The sequence below is a fragment of the Larus michahellis genome, chromosome 13 (genome assembly GCF_964199755.1).
Source record: "Larus michahellis chromosome 13, bLarMic1.1, whole genome shotgun sequence".
Lineage (NCBI taxonomy): Eukaryota > Metazoa > Chordata > Aves > Charadriiformes > Laridae > Larus > Larus michahellis.
Window position 1 is genome coordinate 12100194 of NC_133908.1, and position 19112 is coordinate 12119305.

Sequence of the window (19112 nt, forward strand, 5' to 3'; positions counted from 1 at the left end):
TTTAGGTCTGGTCTTGCTTTCTCGTTGCTAACAATGCCACAGTTTAATCCAGTGCCTCCTGGCAGGGTCTCTCCAAGTGTTTACCCTAATGATGTTCAGCTTTTATACAGTCACGAGGTGAAGGACTGGCACCCCCATCCCCAAGTGTCACCCACAAAAGGTTTACGCTCACAAAAGCACGACCTCACCTGCCTTGAAATCCCGCACTACGTCTGAAATGAAATTTTCTTCCAAAACGAGGATCTAATTGCTAGAAGTCAAGGGCAGCATATTGGATATTGAGTTAGTTGTGATCATCATTTGTTCGCCCATGAAACCAGAGCAGGTAAATTATACGCAGCACCTACAGGAGAACACACACGATAAAAACATTTCAGCTGAGCTGGAGCTTTAGTTCAGCATCTACTTTCCTCAGCCGCTCTTTGCACAAGGACACGTGTAACAACAATGCCGGGACTTTGCACCATTAGACCTCTCCAACTGAATCCTGTTTTTTTCCCTTCTGCCAGCACCATCTGTTTCTACAGAGTAAACAGCAACTGTAGACAGGTTAAATGCAAGGACGCGTTTTAAATGAGACTCCCATTCTTTACCACTTAAAATGAGTCCAAAGAAGCTTCGCTTACATTTTCCATTATTTTTTGTACCCCAGCGTTCATAAAGGCAGCATTGACTCCGAAAATGTCACTACTAAGAACGGATATTATTTCATCGTGACTGTGCTACTCCCCTCAGCGTGTTTATAAAGCAGTCAAGGGAGTCTTTTCTTTTTTTTCCCCCCATTCAATTCTTATTCTTAATTTCGAGCACAAAATAAAAGTAAAATGGGTGGAAACCTATGTTTTCGCTTAAGTTATTACAAACAAAACGCAAAATTTGTTCAATAGAAGACCATGATTTATTGACAATTATTTTGAAACACGGATGACTGAATATAATAAAAAGACATCTGTAAAAAAACAGGCAAACAAACAAATCTCATCTTTAAATGTATCACTTGAAGGCATTGATCAAGGGGACGCCGTGTGCCGGCAGTTCCTGGTGCAACTGACGGAACAACATGGCACATTTGTTCCTTTCCTGGGTCTTGCCTAAGGTGTGGAACAGCCGGGCTTGGAAGTAGAGAACATCTCTGAGCTGCTCCTTGCAGTCCACTTTGGCAAAGTAAGTCTTGGCTTCATTTAGATTCAAGATAGCAGATTCCAAAGCTGTGGAAAAAAGGGGGACAGTCATATTCAAGATAGTATCACAATAACAACTCCAAGCAACACAGCTCAGTTCTAAAGAGCCCAATGACAAATTCCTCAGCTTTTCAAAACAATACGTGTCTTAGCAACGTGGTCTTTCAGCGAGTTTCTGTTATTCCGCCTTTGCTGCAAAATATGGGTGTACAAGTACGCAGATAAACAAGAGTCCATTACAAACACTGCATCTGCTGAACAACTAATTCCAAATTAATTTTGCTATCCGATAACTAGGTAACACACTCTGCTGTATCCGAGTGATCATGTAGCAGGACTCCAATATGTACACCGGTTTGTGCTTCTCAACTTCTGAGCATGGTGCCAGTGAGGAGAATTGACTTCACACTACCTTCAATCTTCTTCTGTGGAGCGTAGGAAGCTGCAGAAGCCACCTGACATTTGGCCACCAAGAACATGGCACAGCCTTTGTCCAGGACAGCTCCGTGGGCCAAGACAGGTTCTATTGCCGTCTGCAGAATATTCAGGGCTTGTTCAGGAATGCCAAGGATCAGCTGAAAGAGAAATACTTGCTAGTCTAATACTGGAATCCACTGGTAAGAGCAGCTTCTTCTGAGAAGACCAACATAAACCCCATCTGTTTCTAATAACGCAATGCACCACAGACAAGGATGTAAATTTTTTTCCCCCACAATCTTCTTTTAAATCAAAACTTATTAGTAGAAATGAGTGCTCCCTGGAATGATTAGGCATGGCTTCTCCACCGCAGTCAGTGCTGACAACTGCATCTCTGCCAGCTCAGAATAAACAATATAACTGAACTCCATTACAAGCGTTATTTGTAATTCAAACACATGCCAAACCGTGCTACTAGAAAGCCAAAATACTAGCAGAAAAAATAACAAGGGAAGAAATGAAGGCAGGGCCAATTTATGCTTGTCTGCTTAATTATATGCAATAACTACACATCTTAGTACTACACACGAAACTCAACTTTCATTAACTTCCTCCCAAGATTCTACATTTAGAATATACTTCTCCAGAATCAATAATTTGATTCCAACAAGGTTGTGTTCTTAAATCTCACAGGAGGAAAAACAGTATCCAGATCCCCAGAATAAACGTCGCCCTTCAGCCCTGTGAAAACACGCATCAGACATACCTGGGAGAAAGCCAAGTTCAGCACAGTTTCGGAAGCCAAGTACTGTAGACTATACTCTCGAGAGAGGGCAAGAGCCTGCAGCAGGACAGGCAAGGCTATGGTATGACACGAAGATCTCCAGTAGAGCTCTGCTATCGACAGCAGTACGCTAACCGCAACGGGGGGGAGGAATTACAAACATTTCCTTTTGATGAAAAACGTCCGCTTGTGCCCCAAGCAATCATTCCATCCATAACGGTATTGATTTTATTATGAATTACATTACTGCATATACGATAAACTTCAATTATGCTTTTAAGAGGAGATGCCACCAACATACAAAATATTAAATAACACCGTAACTACTCTGAAGATCAGCACAAAAGTCTGACTACACACATACATGTCTATTTCCTATTTATTTTGGATGCAGCATTTCCTTCTTCCATAAGTCTTCCTGAAACTTCAAAATAAGTTTACTACCTTTTAATTTATGTATTAAAGATGACTAGATTTCATTCCCACAATATTTTTAGGATTCCTCCATGCCATGATTAATAAATGAAATTATTGTGTAGTCTCCAAATCATAGCAGGTAATCTGAAGACTAGTGAAGTCTGAACACAGACAAATTGAAATGGCCGATTCTAATCACTGCAAAGTGTCTTCAAAACTCTGAAAATGAAACATTCTTACCTAATCACCATCTCAGTGTTCTTGATTTTCTGGCAGTGGATCAACAATTTCTGCAAAAGTTTGTGTGCCTCTGACATTTGATTTTGGGCTTTCAACACAATGGCTTTTCTGCCGCAGTAGGAAAAAAAAAACCCACATCACTGATTGTATTTTTATATTTTAGATACAACTCTGCACTTCCAAACACAGTAAAATAGGTCTCTATTTTGTGACTTCTGTTTCTTGTAACTGCGGAATGGCATTCTGACAAAGTGTATGCGTGCTATACACACCGGCAGTGGGAAAATCAGATCTCTCCAATTCCAGCTGGACAACTCACAGGCAGAAAGGATCAAACTCATAAACCAGATTTAAATAGAAAACTGGCATTGCCAAAAAACAAAGGCCAAACAGGCAACAGAAGTGGGAGGGCATGCAAGCTAGAAAGCACAAGTAATTATTTGTAAGAAAAGCAAGTACGAGGTAAAGTCGCTAAAATTGACCTGCACTAACAAGGACATGGAGCAACATGGAAAGAGCAAGAACAGGGAAACACGAAACAAATACACAGCAGCAGGGATGCATAAAAACACCCCAAACCCATACACTGAGTAGAATATTTAAAGATCAGGGAAATCACAAACAGTCCAACTCCAGAAGGACAAGCATCAGGTCCCACAGCTTGAATACTGATCTTCCAGCTTACTGGCACTGGCTATGTTTTCAGGTGTTTTGCCTCATTGAAAATCAACAAGAAATTGCTTTTAACAGTAAGTTGTACTTCATACTCACCAAATACCAAGCTTTAACCCTATGTATTTCTAACATGTCATTTCCATTTAGGAAAAAAAAAACATGTTAAGATGCGAGAAAAATCATATTATTATTATCCCGTTTTGTAGATGTAGAAACCAGGAGACAGATGAAGCTCCTACCACACTAGAGTCGAGACCAGGCCTGAAATCCCCAGTTATCTGCCATAAAATCCTGCATTGTGCTCAGGTTTGAGTACAGTTACCACGGCAAGGTATTTTGTGTTCTCACAACAGATCTCCAGCTCTAGAATAACACCGATTTCAGCAGTGCCATTCCAGTTCTTAAAATGCCCAGAGAAACAACTAGAAATGATTATTGCAGGACTCGCTCTAATGGAATAAGTACTACAGGTTAGACAAGATGACCATAATTAGTTCTGGAACGGGAAGAACATGTAAGCACACGTGACTGCCAGCAATCGTTTTGCTAAATCTTTCATTATCTTCACGGGACACAGCTGCAAGCGTACGCAGATCCAGGATTTCTTACCTGTATATGCCTTCAATGCTATTAAGTGCTGTAATTCCTGCTACAAGAGAATCTGCTATATGGTATCTGCCATCATTCATGGCTCTCTCAAACTGTATTTTCTGATCAAACAGCATCCAAAGCTAAACAAAGAACATCCACAAACAAGTTTTAGAAGCTGTGCCTGCTCATTTTCTAAGTTAGAACTTAATTTTTATTTTCCCCTGTGGATATTTATGTCTAGACACAACTAGCTCCACTGTTCAATTACTGGATTAACTAAATTACTTCCCTCAACAGAAATGCTCAGGTCTGGATTAATGTTTCAATACCAAAGCTCACCTATTTGACTACATTTTAAGTAAAAAACGCTCTTTTAAATCATTACCAATGCTTTGAAACAGTAGACTTGTTCTGTAGGACCAAACTATATTTAATGCAATCTTGAACACTTCACTGTAAATACTATCTTATAGACTCATGTGTTAAGGTATTTCCCAGAGCCACACAAACCCCAGCCTATTCTCTCAGTTATTTCTGGATTGCAATATAGCAAAATACGTAGCACTAATTAAACAGAACTTTGAAGCTCCAAATCAATGCATTTAATTCCTATACGTGCTTACGAAGGAGACGTGTATTTCTCTGTCGACGACACGTCTATTTAAACAGCTTTTTCTTAGGAGCCTATGGCGAGATAAATGTCTCTCCAGTATTAGGATAACAGAGGCATCTATTTCGTGCTTTTGTAGAAAGGTTTATGTCGAACAGCTTCCCACGAGGTCATGAGCCAAGTGAAATTAGCAAACATATAGCCCAGGGCATACAGAGGGAAGAATTCAGATGCGATGGAATTCAGATCCTATTGTATCATAATTCACAAGCTAAATTATAAATATTCTACCTGCGCATGCTGACTGTTGGGAGGGAATCTTTCCTTTAGGTGTTTCAGTATTTCAGAAGCAGCTGCAAAATATCCCTGTAACACAGAAACAGCACTCTGATTAACGTACGCTGGGGCAAGCACCACTCCCCGTGATTTCAACACAACCTTCACGGCAAGAACTTGCCAAGCAAAAACCCTGTGCATTCCTCGCCCCCAGTGCAGACATTAAAGGCAGAACAAAACAGAAGTCAAGTCTCGCACTCTGTCAATAACACCCACACGTCTTCTCACCCAAATGCCATTTCTGCAAGTAGCCACAAAACTCACCTGCTCCGCATGTAGCTCAGCCAGGTGACACAGCACCACAGCGAAGGACTCGGTGTTATTCTGCTGAACGCCCACGTTCACAGCCTCCAGACTGTTCATGCTCAGCAATGTTTGGGCTTGTTGAAGTGCCATGGTGCTTGTGCAAGAGAAACAGTCTTTTTTAACTTTCAAGCAACAAACTACCACCATTTTTAATTTATGGTCTTGTTATGACAACAGTCTACATTTTCTGGTAAGCCAGGGGCCTGGAGGAGAATGAAAACTTGTAAAACAACTGCTATTCAGGAGCTCTGGACTATGCAGGTACAGCAAGTACTACACAGCGAAAGTTGCACATAGTCTAAGCACAGAGATGTAGAAAATGGGGGCACAGGAACAATTTATGCACTATTTGCCACTACTAAATGGAAATTCAATCTCTTCTCCAGTTTGAGTTTTAAAGCAACATAAGAAAATGGAAATAATTGCACTCAGCCTGTACCGAATCAGAGTCTGATTGCTTTATTTTAGTGCACTGGAGAGTCAGAGTCACTTGTTACACCTATATAAATAACTCAAAATGCATTATGTGCTAACAAGTACAGTGAGCTAACCCAAGAGTTCAAAAGAAACAAAATACCTGCGGCCGTATAATCTCCAAATGGCAGTCTTCTGTGCTATACTAATATCAATAAGCTCTGACAAGCTGTGTTTCCAGTGCAACAGATCAGAATCTTTTAAGGCATCCATTAGTTTGTTGGCAGCCTTTCCTGCAAAAGCTCTTTGCTGAACCAAGGACTGTATTCCCAGGGAAGCAAGGTACTGGGAAGAAGACAAAAAAATACCAACAGCAGTGAAAGACAATAGAGTACACTGGGCTTGCAAATTACACGGGAGCAAGAGTTCTAAACTAAGAAAAAAATCCCAGAGAAAAAGATGTGATGTTATTCAGCACAGACAAAGGAACACTGCTCCAGGCATTTCTTTAAATACCCACTTATGCACACCCACACATGTGTGAATGTCATTTTGTTAGATTTGAAAGGTAATTTCCACTCCCACACACAGAAGTCTTAAAGAGGATGACAGGACTGGTACCTGGATTTCGCCAATGATGAAACAGCTGTGAAAACGCAGAGCCCTTCCTCCCCTTCCCCACCAAGCGGCCATGTCTGCTCTCATCTCCCAACATCAGCAGTTTAGTTCCTTTTGGAACACTCCTCTGAACTAAGAGATTGCAGATCTTGGGGAAGACAGAACTAAACATTAACAGCCAACAGATTCGGGGCACAAAACTGTCTAAGGGGAGGGCTGCCATGCAAGATTTCTCAGCTGGGACAGAGCCATACAAGTAAACTTGTGTTCAAAGCTCTGCCTTCAAAGCTCTAAGTTTCAGGGAAGGCAGAGGGGTGAGAACCTTCCTTGAGCACCAGCAAATTGTGCTACGGGCCTAAGGCCAACACAGTGCCTGGGGCCATGCTGGTGGCCACACAGAGTTTTTCTGCCTGAAAAACAAACAAGTTAGAAGGAAAAAAGTGTGAGCCTTAATGCACTGGCATTAAAGCAACTGAACTCTGGTTTGTTAATATGAAGAGTAAAAATTATAGAAAAAGACAGATTTTGGAGTGTTAACATTGATTTCTTTAAATTCAGTTACATATTTTGAACAGACCAGCCACAAAACCCTATCGTGCACACTCCCCTCGCCACTTGTGTTTGTCCTAGAATAAAGTAAAGGATAAATGATATGGACTTACCGGCAAACCAAAATGTAAAGATTTGTTTACAGAGTGCTCCAGCAGAACACAGCTATCGAATATCTTCTGCTCCAAGATGTACAACCAGCTCTAGCAAGGAAAGAAAAGTTAAAATCTCGCTGCAAATAGGTAACGGCTGCAGCACTTTTAACTTCCCTTACTTTTTGCGCAGAATGCACAAAAACTCACTGGAAATAGAAAGCACTTCAAAATTATTATGATACTAAGGAAACTTCTATTAAATGCTGCACGGCAAAACGTATCAAACGTGCAGCCAGGCTGGGACGCTGGCTGACAGCAGTCAGTGCTGGAGGTTCAGAGTAATGCACAGAAAGCCCATAATGAGTTAATGTGGAAAGCAGTATCTCAGGAGTTTGATGCCACTGATGCCAATTCATCATACCAATCAAGTTAATTACAGAACGAAATACAGAGGAATCTAAGTCTTTCCCTCCTCCTTTCTGTTTGCTCAAAAGAAGGCCGATTACTCTGTGAGAATCCAACAGACAGTAAGGAGGAAGTTTACGAACTAATTTGCCTCTTTAAAACATACGAGACTAAACTACGGGTTTAGTACTGAGATCTCATCTGGGACCACAACTCCTGTTTAAGAAAGTAATCCTGAGTTGCAACAACACCACCCCATGGTCTCCCTGTGGTTTGTTGCTCTGGGTGACCCATCTGCTGGACAGTCACATTTAAATTACTGAAGCATTCGATGAGATACTACTGTAAGAGCAGCTCTGCAACAGTTCCCTGAGCAAAGGCTCGGATAACAGAGACAAAGGTGACTTAACCTCCGCCTCAACACAGCTACCTTACCAGGCAATGCTGCAAGCAAACATGGTCGTTCGACTCCTGTGCAATTCGGATGGCTTCCTGAAGTGCCAGTTCAGCCTGTTGGCTATCAGCAAACAAAAAGGGAGAACATATTAGTATTCCCACAGTGCTAAAAATACAGCATTACCATACAGAGGAATATTGAGCTAAATTATGCATATCGCACTCAGAAGATAACTCTGACTTAACAGACTGCTAGAAAGCCTGTATTTTCCTCCTAGCACTTCAGCAACATATTCTAGTCTTGAGGATAATAAGTAAGACAGTATCTGCAAACCACTACAAAAATGCAATTGTAACCCCTAAGCGGGCTTTCAAACCCTGCGCGTGCCAATGTGCCAAGTTATTGTTTGAACAGGGGCAAGGTGAAGTATCTGTCCGTGCAGAAAAAGTTGTTGCTCTCAATTTTGCAGATGTCCTTCGCTACTCCAGTCCTTTTACGTGATGCATCCAGACAGCAGTCAATGAATGCAAACCATATACGGAGATGGGCAAGCCGGCTTTATCAATAAAATAACCCCCACCCCTAGGGCATTTTAAAATTAAAAAAGCACAGATGGCTTTTTATTTTTTTTTAATTACTCTTTTTCCAGATCATCAGCTCTATGTTGATTTGTATGTTAACTGAAAAGCAACCACAGTTTCTTGAGAATACAGATGAAAATAGACATTCATATCCACTGACCTTTTTGAGGTCATGGCAATTGAGAACTTAAATACCTAGGAAACAGTTGCAGCCGGACACAGGCAAATGTCAACACTTACCCTGCTGTAGATGGCTCAGTCATTATGGAAACCAAATAAATGTCAAAACAGAAACAAACCAAAACAAATCAAGATTCCAAGAAACTTCCAACCCAACCCAACTATAGCTGTTATCAAATTAGAGAAAGACCCTTCTTCTCCCGAACAGATTTTCAGAATGCACATAATGCATACAGGAGATGCAACAAGATGAATTTTAGTTGTGCGGTACAATATATTGACTTACTAATGGCCAAACCGACAGTGCAGTGCAGCCAGATTCAGAGCAGCGTATCTCAGACTCCGACCGTAACCTTCATCCCCGTTGCTTTTGCTTTCTGCTCCAGTGAGAATTAAACGGTCAAAATAATGAAGGAGGCTGTGTGTTGAACTGAAGACATCTTGCACTCTGAGACTATTTAAGTAGCTTAAATAATGCTAAAAATCGAAGCAAAATCAGCTTTAACTATACATAACTATTAAAACAAAGGTTTTGTTTATAATTGCTCTGGATCTTCTTATTGAGAAAGGCTGCCCAACAAGCGCAGCCGTGAAATACTGTATGGTCAGGAAAGCGCTTGATCAGAAGTTGCAGCGATACCGGTACTACCTGTGCAGAACTTCTGTAAATCTTGGATAAATTTAGCTGTTTTCCCTAACAAGATCTTCCAAATGGTGTCCCACAGGCCAAGATTCGGCCATCAGAATTATCCCACCCAGTCTGAGACCTCTACATAGGTAGAATCCCTGTATTTATGCGCTAAGTGAGAGTGGGAATGGAGACATGACTCCCAGCAAGATACTCAGAAGCACCAGCATTTCCAAACACAGCGCAGATAGAAAGGAGATGCTAAAACTTCGTGTTTTCTTCCAGGCATTGAGACCTGTGCAGGGCAGCCCTTTACGTCAGACAAACAGAACACTGGAGAGGACGTGGGGAGTTGTGAGGTCCAGCCCCTGCTGCGGCAGCCCTTTCAAGGATACGTCTCCAAACGGGAGCAAGGAAAATCCTGTCTGTCTCAGCCCAGGGCTACTGGGAGGAAGAGTTAGAAAGTAAGGCAGGAAAGAGCTGACTGGGAGCTCATGGAACTTGCTCAAGAATAAGTTGTTGAGGAACAAGGCAAATGCTCACAGCACAGGTCTGGAACCAGCTCTCTATGGGAATTGTCTATGGCTTTCAGTATAAATTGCTATTAAGTGCCAGAGGTAAAGTGAACATCAGTAAGCAAAATCAATAGATATTGCTCTCGATACTGACTTTTAAACTACGGGAGTATGAGGCCTGAAATTTCTTAGGAAAATGTGTGCAAAAAGAGATGAGTTTTAGATTTAGTTCACCAGGGATGCAGTCACATAGTCCCACCAAAATTAGAAGATTATATCTGTGCATAACGCTAGACATGTGAGGAAGTATTTAGCTTAAGTAAGATTTCTGTACCTTCAGGAGTTTCAGTCTGAATTACTAAACATTTACATGGAACTTGCTCACATTTTTATCATCTGCTTGTATTTCAATATAGAATAAATTACTCCCAAATAATCCCATCCTAGAGATAAGAAATCCCTTTACAACCATTTTGGATGAAGAAAAAGATACTTACTGCTTCAGCAAAGTCTGGATTAAATTTTAACAAGTTGTTCAATTCCTTTTGTAAAGATGCTGGAGTAAGAGCCTTTGTTTCATCATTCTTTAATAAAGAAGCCTGGAATAAAAATTGAAAAGTAAAAGTAAGATAAATTACTCAATCCGGAGGGTTACAGATGTATTTTGATACGTGCTTGTCAGTTTGTTATCTGCTTGGAGAGAACATTAAAGAAGATTTTGTAACAGCCCTGTCTCCTATGAGGCTGAAACATCAGTGGCAGTTTTATTCTACGCTATGTTATAGCATTCACTTTCCAGAGATCAAAGAGACCAAGTACAATAAAAGCTTATTCAAAGGACTGTTTAAAAGTGCTTAGAGAATTCTGTTTAAGTTTCTATTTGAAGAACTTAAATAACAGATCACTCACTGGAATTACAAATATCTTTCCACAAAAGTAATCGGGAAACTAAACGAAAGTAAATCCATAGTTTGGCAAGAAGATCAATGAACAAAAAAATAAAATAATGTAGTTACTAGAATAAGCATTACTGAATAATAAAAAGACTTCAAAATTCAGAACCCTCGTAAGCATCACGATTCCTCCACAATATTCTAATCAGAATGAGAAAAAATATTTATACACACCAGTAGCAGATACTCTACATAAATCACACCAGCTAAAAAACACAGTGTAACATAATGTCACTGCAGTTCATTCACACCTTGCACCAGATCACTGCAGTCTGGCTTGTCTTCTCATTAAATCCTAACTCTGCTCCTGGATAAGGGGTTCCCTATTCTGCATGCGTGTAGGGAGGCTGAAGTGCGGATCGCAGGTGTCTGTGCGGCAGCAGTGCCAGCAACTGGAGTGGGGGCCACAGGTCGTAGGGGCCCATGTGTCTGTGGTGCCGGCAACCACAGCCAGTGACGGTATCACAGAGGGTGTATCACAGAGAGTATCACCAGTGGGTGACCTCTGGTGAACACCAAGCTGGACTAGGCAGAAAGCTGGATAAGCAGCTTGAGATCCAAGTATTGAAACAGCCACAAGACTGGGCTGGGTATGTTTCTCTGAAGGAGACAACCGCAGGAAACTCAGGCCTACCAGGAGGTCCCAAGCCAACTGATGGAGGGACCGCGGGGCCTTTGGGTCAACTGAGAGATGCATCTGTATGTGTGTCGTGTCTTTCTACTGGAGGCAACTGGACAAGACAGTCCCGGGGCCGGTTCCCTGATAAGCTGATTGTATAAGCCCAGTTTCTGGTGGAATCAAGAGAGAGAGCTCGAGCGCATACGTGTATATATTTCACACTAATGGATCTTCATCCTTATCGGTCAGAGCAGGGAACGGGGTAACAGACAGCAGGCTCAGCCTCACCACTGGCTGCGCTGGGGGTCGTGGAGCTGCAGGAGCCTTGCCACTGGATTCGACCACCCCTAACAGTAAAGATCCTAATGGAACTGAGAAGTTACTTTGAACTTTTAATACATAATGTTTCGCATACATTTTAAATGCATTTTATTTTTTTAGCAAGCAATTATAAGCGTGCAGTACATTTACTGACATTCATGCCTGTGTATATTTCTGCTCTGTTTCGTATTTATCACCTGGAATACTCAACAAAACTGCACATTTCAATGACACCAAATCTGAGGTGAGTAGTCAGAATGCAAGTGACCTTCTTAGAATCAAATATCATCATATGGTGTACATGCCTAGATAAAACACGTTTAGCCCCAAGCGTTCATGCTGAGCAACTGCATGCAAGATATCAACAAATCTTTAACGGATCTAATAAAATATCATGTCTGACACCATGGATAAAATTGAAGGCGAAATTCACGTTATGGATCATTTACTCAACTTTATTCAGAATTAACATACCTGCTGAGAAAGAAAATACTCTGCTTGTTTCTGGGAAAGAGGCCCACTGCAAGATATCTCTTCTTCCCTGATAAGAAGCACTCTGGTTAGAAACAAGGGCAGTGAAATAGAATACAAGAAAACACGTTTTATTAGACATTCCGCACTTTTGCTTTATAAAGTTTTATGGGATACTGGAGCTCAACAGCATGAAAGGAAACTAAAAGGAGAGAACTTAATAAAGAATCAAATCTACCACATCAAAGTTAGCAAACCAAATGATTTCACACAGCTTAGCTGTAATCTCCAACCTGCAGAAACGATGGTCAATATGAATGTTACCCAAATGCACAAGAAAACCCCAAGAAAAACAGCAGATACAAGATTTAGGGTTGGCGCATTCGAAAGGCTTTGCTCTGCTTTTACTTTCTTCCAAAGATAGTCACAATGAAACGAACTGGCACTTTGACTACACGCATCGCTCCAGAGAACAGCTGTTCTGCGAGAGCAGGCAGAAGTTTATTCCACGGAAAAACAGCAACTACAGCATACAGCCAGACTCCACAAGCTGCTAACTGACTCACGCTGTAGCAGAGCATGCAGAAGCACAAGTTTGTATAAAGACAGTTTAGAAAGTATATTTTAAATACATGGATACACAAAATGCTTTTAGGATTATTCTTAGAGTGGAGCATTTCTTTATTGGGTGAAAAGTCTCAATATTTGCTTCTAATTTTTCATGGAAATAAAAGTGAGCTCTTTTATTTGGGAAAGGGTGAAAAGAGAAACCAAAACCACTAAGCTTAACTTTTCCTTAGTGAGCAATCTTTCTTTTCTGGAAGCAGAAGTGACCTGTCGAACAGCTTTAGCACATCACACGCCAGCACAACCAGTCACTCCGCAGTGGGCTGTACAGAAGGGAACTGTGGGCAGCATCTGGACTTCAGCTGGCAACTCCCTAAGAAGCGTGAGGACAGGTACCGCCATCTTCTATCAGGCACTGAGCAGGACTGTTGCCATTTACAAGTGTCACCACATGGTGGCACCAAGGAAATGGAGACGCCACCCAGCTCTGCCAGCGTGTATGAGGCTTTAAAAAAAATACAAGATTACCCTACGTCTCAGTATTGCAGCTGAAGTCGTTAGTGATAGGACGTGCAAGGGCCTAGACGAGCATTTGTGGAGTCTGGAAGGTTTAACAAGAGTAGCATCTTGAGCTGGACAAATCTTAAGTTTACTCTGATGTGTACAGAGGTAATCTGAAACAAGACTCATTCTCTTAAGTGGGAAAGACTTTAATATTAGTATATCACCTTAAGGGTACATCAAGTTCTTCTTTCTCCATTTTCCCCTCCAGTTCCTCTGTATTCGTCAGTTCCATGTCACTCTCATCAATTCCATTTTTTTTCTCATCATTTTGAAAGTACTGCTGAAGGGCAGTGTAAAGTTTATAGACCTGACTAAAAGAAAGCTTATTGTATGCCAAGATCATATGGCGCAGAAACAGACCTGCAAAGGAAAACACCTATTAGGACAACTGTCTGTAAGGTTTCTGCTTCAGAGAGGAGACTAGAAATCAGAATAACCAGAAGCTTAAACTGCATTATTTAATTTTGTTTAAGTGCCTCATCTCAGCATTGCAATTGATAAAACTCAATTTTGCAAGGTGTAAATCTGGTATTAATTTAGTGGCAAATCTCACAGACTATCTGATCACAGAATAACTGTTAGGATCAGTAAAAACGGCACAATATGTAAAATTATTAGTTAAATACGAAACATCTGAGCAAGAGAAAAATCACATTATACAATCTTTACACCTCCCCAGAAAGAAAAACAAAGCCTGCATCCTGAGTGAATTACGTCAATGACAGACATCACATCAAATATAGCTCATGGACGACAATTAGTTACCTACTACACTTGTTTTATGAACTTCTGGCTCTGTCCCTGTAAATGAATCTGAAAGGTCATCAAAAAATTGTTCCATATCTTTCAATTCTCCTTCTGCCATAAGTTTTAACCTAAACAGGGAAAGAAAACCACATTTTTAAGGCATATGCATAAAATAAAATATTCTTCTATTTCAGGTAAAGGTGAGTAAACACAAATAGAAACAAGTGGTAGCTAACTCATTAGGCCCAGATTTTATATTCACAAGCCAACTCAAAACATATTAAATATTAATAATAAGCCAAATACTAATCAGGTTTGGTGTTTTTTTTCTCTTTTTAAACAGTTCTTTTAACAAAGAGAACAATTAGAAAAGTTGTTATTCTTCTAACAAAACAATTAGGAGTACAAAATAGACTGATTTTTAAAACTGTTGCTGTTAAGTGAGTTAGTTAATGTCAAAACAGATCTTCTGTACCACAGAAAACCAGACGGCTTCGGGGTTTGGTTTGTGTGCCTGTTAGAAGTTAATTTATGAGAATGAAGAAAGCCGCAGAAGTACATTTTTGCTCCAAATGTACTTTTTTAACTACACATTTTGCAGTGCTTCTGAAGAGATATCGGAGTAGATATAGATAGCACAGAGCACCCTTTATCATCTTCCACAGCATTACGGATTGTAGTGGCCGCGTTTCCACGTTCCCCACACGGAATACAGGGACCACACGACGGGCAGCGTTAACCGAATGCCGCAGGCGGTTCCGTAGCCCCCAGCAGCAGGGAGCCCGGCTGCCCGCGGCTCGGTGCCCGCCTCCGCGACCGGTCCCCGACCCTCAGCAACTGCCCCCCCGCTTCCCGGTGGCGGGGACCCGCTGCGAGCGGGGAGGGGAGGCGCGGCCCCGGCGCCCACCTGATGTGCACGGAGCTGGCCAGGTGCGGGCAGGACTCCTCGATGGCCTTGCGCAGTCGCGACAGCGGCATGTCAGGGCCCTGGGGAGGAGAGCGACATGTCGCGACAAGCCGCAACGCCACCGGCCCCTTGGGGGTCTCCCTCCCACCCCCTCATGGCCAGGCGCGGGCCCGTCCCCGACCTGCAGCAGCGGCAGCAGCAGCCGGTTGAGCCGCCGCCGCTCCAGCAGGCCGAGCTGCGCGCCGGCGCGGCCCAGCTCGCTGAGGAGGACCAGCAGCGCCATCTTGTAGGGGGTGACCCAGTCCTTGATGCCGAAGACATTGGCGTGCACCACGCCGTTCGTCATCATCGGGTTGAAGTACAGGCTCTCGTGCACGCTCGCCATGGCGGCACCCCGCGGCCGCCACCGGCCGCCGAGGAAACCCGCCTCGCCCGCCGCCCAATCGCCGCCGCCGCCGCCATCACGTGGGCCGGGCCGCGGCCAATCAGAGTCGGAGGTATGCGCCGTCCACACGGAGCCGGCCGGCGAAACCAGCCCTGAGGAGACGTTCCGGGGAGAGAAGGTTCCGGGCGGCGCCGGGCGCAGGGCAGCGGGCGGAGGGTGGCCGGGCTGCGGGTCTCCGCCGAGCCGCCACCGCGCCGCCGCCCTTCAGCCCAGCTGTGGATTGTGGCAAGATATGGCCAGCGTCTGCGGGGAGTGGCCGCAGCCTGTTGTGACCTACAGCCCAGCGGCTGGTCACCTCTCCTCCGTCGATGCCAGCCTCTGTGCTGCTCCCGCCGCTGCCCATGGAGACGATGGGGATGGTGGCTCGGTGCCAGCACCCCAACCATGACCCTGCCAGGTCTTGGGGACGGCCAGCATGGATGTGCCACAGCCCTCGGAGGAAGGCATGACCGCCACTGGCATTGGCACCGCGTGTCCTGGAGAGCGGAGCCATGTGGAGGAGCCCAAGGCCCCGCGGCTCATCGAGGACACGGCACTTCTCCCCAGCCGGTCACGGGTGTGCTGGGATGTATGGGGAGACAGCAAATTAATTGCAATGCAATAATGATATTTCCAGACATCAGTTTTTATTTTCTCAACAATTTGCTAAAGTATTTCATGAAGCCTTCACATTCCCAAAGAAAATGCTCCAATTATTATAATAGTTCTCATTTTTGTAAGTGAGAGCGAAACAAAACTCAATATTATTATACATCTGCGAGTTCCCGGGGATTTCAGTTGAGTTGCTCCTGATTCACGCCTGGGGGTGGTGAGAGGAGGAGGAGACAAATCAAGCATGGAGTAATTTTCTAGAATACATTTACATTTAAGAAACTTAGTGTTGTCATTAGCTGTTGCTGGCATAATTAATGATAGCTTCCTAGACCTCAATGAACTAAATACTCATTGAACTATACCTGAATATAAAACCCAGGAAATAACTGAAGCTATTATGTTACAAAGGTCAATTTGCTGATGTTTCCTGAAGATAAAGCATGATAGTTTAGGTGGAAACACCGAAAGGGTGGTGTGGCTTGGCAGGGAGGGAGCGGGAGAGGAGATTGCTGCAGCCAGCGGGTGCAGAACTGGGAGGAAAAAGGAAATGACAGACATCTGGTTCTGACATTTCTGTGCAAGGCTCTGAAGCCAACGTGAGAACACTGCTGACAACCCTTGGTGTAGGGAATGTTCAGAACACACTTTTTACGCATATTTAAATAAACTCGCACACCTGAAAACCATCCCTACAAATAAGCAGCAAGGGGTGGTTTTGGTCGTATTCATTTCAAGATTAGGTAATGCAACTGAAAAAGTAATCTTTTATCATACCTAAAATAGGCTGACCCCCTGAGTGACATGCCTGAGGTTATGAAGCATGCAATGGCCACTGGCTGGGTTCAGGGATCCTTGTGTTTTCGTGCAGCGCTGAGTCTGTCAGACCAAGTCTCTGCAAGCTGAAAACCTTCTCAAAGGTAATTCCAAAGCACCGCATGTCTCCATTATGAAAAGTGAATACTATAATTATTCTTCCCAGAGGTATTAATATCCAATCTGAAATTCCCAAATAAAGCCCAGAGATTAACTTCTTTCTTTTTTTTTTTTTTTGTTTTTAAAACTTTACTGTAAAATTCCGCAAATTGTTACATTTAAAACAAATTAATATTCTTGGTAAGAACCACTTCTCTACTTCGCTCTCGTGACATGTAAAGCCTTGGGGGATTACCGAGCTGCAGCGAGTCATCATCACTTGTTATTTCATGGCAGAAGTAAATGCGACATCTAGCATTAACAGATTTAAATCTTTTAATGCTTCTTTGTCACAATCCTGAAGGTTCAGCGAGGGCAAGTCTTTTATTAATAGCACCTCTGCAAATGCTACTTTTCAGCTACAGAGTAGCCGGTACAGTTAAAGTTCCTTGTTTAAAAAACAATCTACATGGTTTCAATTTACACAGGCTAATGCACTAAAAGTGATCTCAAATCACATGTTAGGAATATGATTCATCAAGTTCTGTCCAAATTAAGGTGGGAGAGGCAACTGCAGCTGCCAGCACAGTCACCAGATCTCAGCTCTGTCAGGCCCACGTTACTCCCTAAAACATCTGTGTTTGGGAGGATTTCTTGTTGGCAAGTCCTTAGCAGAGCTAAAGAAAAAAAAATTAGGTTTTGCTGGGTTTGGCTCATCTGTGGGACAGAGCTTTTACCCTGCTCACAGCAACTGCGTGAGGAGGTCTCATGTTTTAATGTAACAAAAATATGTGTATAATTTGGTACTTCAAGGGCGACTCCCTGAATTGACAAAGTTTAGGTGATATAGAAGTTTTTTAAAATCAAACACTACTGTTATTTCTTAAGGGGTCTTAAAGCAATCTGTCACGTGAGGAATATGGGAAATGTGCCATTGCTTGTTCTGACATTGTATTCACAAGACTTTTCAACTGTCTTTTCAGTTGCTTTGACTAAAATCGCAAGCTATTATTGGGGAAAGAAATGACATTTTTTATTAAATCAAGAGTTTATAGCACATCAAAAGCTTGTCAAGGAGCATAAGCATTTCCAAAAAGAGATGACCTGATTTTGAATTAAGATATCGTGTCAGTGCTAATCCAGAAGTTGGGCTGCACAAAGTATCTGCTCTTGATGCTAAAGCTGCCAAGTCTGTGCCATTCTTGTGGCAATGACATACTGATCTTTTTTGACTCAGCCCTTGCATCTGACTTGATCCAAAAATAGATCCTTCCTGCAGAAATTAATAAAGATTGCATGCAACCTTTTGTATGGGTAAATTTGATTTGTGGTCAAAATTTATTTTCAGCCGCTTTTGTCTGTTCCTCTTTTTGGCAAAAGCCTCCTTTGTTCTTGGCCCCGTGTGTTCTTATGTAAAGCGTTCCTGAAGACTTACTTGGGTTTGTATTGTTCGGGTTTCTTTAATACGGTCTTCTGGTTAAAAGCTTTCAGTTCTTACAACCTGTGATTATTATTTTTTATAGATATCGCATTCATAGGCATAGATAAAATAATAATGGCACCTAGAAGCTAGCTGGAACTGGATTTTTAAATAATAAACCTTATTTTCTATTATTTAAAGATTATCACCTAGGGGCTTGGCGGAATAACTGGCAACTTTGGCCTTTTGCCTACAGCACCGAGGCTTTTAATTCCCTCTGTGACAAACCTCCGCCTTGTACGCAGAGGTGCCAAAACACCTGAATTTTGGTGACTGTCAGATTCACCCCCGGCCCTGCGCCAGACCCCATTGCTCCGCGCCTTCACGGGAGGCTCGCTAGGGCTCGGCGCCCCTGTACACAGGAAAAAACACCAAAACCACCCAAAAACATGAGGTAAAACTTCTCTCTTATTTCAGTGACATCACTGTTTACGCACTTACAGCTGACAGTGGCCTCTTCTTTCCGTGTTTCAGGGGTATTTTCACGCCCCCCCCCGCCCCGCTCCGTGGCCGCCGAACCTCCGCCCCCGCCAACACTCAGGCGCTTCCTCTCCTCCCATTGGCTCCGCCCGCTCGCTGTCGGCGGCGGGACA

At 42.8% G+C, this 19112-nt stretch overlaps 1 protein-coding gene and 1 long non-coding RNA gene across 3 annotated transcripts; both read right to left on the minus strand.

Annotated features, from left to right (window-relative positions):
* Nucleotides 1-875: 875 nt before the first annotated feature.
* ANAPC5 (anaphase promoting complex subunit 5) lies at nt 876-16094 on the minus strand. 2 transcript variants are annotated; one of them, XM_074606408.1, is made up of 17 exons: nt 15270-16094; nt 15089-15168; nt 14200-14309; nt 13599-13794; nt 12307-12373; nt 10437-10538; nt 9083-9273; nt 8074-8155; nt 7252-7341; nt 6135-6316; nt 5516-5651; nt 5207-5281; nt 4324-4445; nt 3040-3147; nt 2365-2512; nt 1594-1756; nt 876-1208 (listed from the first exon to the last, which is right to left on the minus strand). In XM_074606408.1, the coding sequence occupies exons 1-17, from the start codon at nt 15471-15473 to the stop codon at nt 994-996; spliced, it is 2271 nt and encodes a 756-aa protein (XP_074462509.1). In that variant the 5' UTR covers nt 15474-16094; the 3' UTR covers nt 876-993. The 2 variants fall into 2 exon arrangements, with proteins under 2 accessions (XP_074462509.1, XP_074462508.1); XM_074606407.1 differs by having other exon boundaries at nt 12307-12388; nt 15270-15523.
* A 44-nt stretch (nt 16095-16138) lies between these two features.
* On the minus strand, nt 16139-19058 carry LOC141750743 (uncharacterized). The gene is made up of 3 exons (XR_012589766.1): nt 18961-19058; nt 16902-17123; nt 16139-16332 (listed from the first exon to the last, which is right to left on the minus strand). It is a non-coding gene; the product is annotated as an uncharacterized LOC141750743 (long non-coding RNA).
* Nucleotides 19059-19112: the final 54 nt, after the last annotated feature.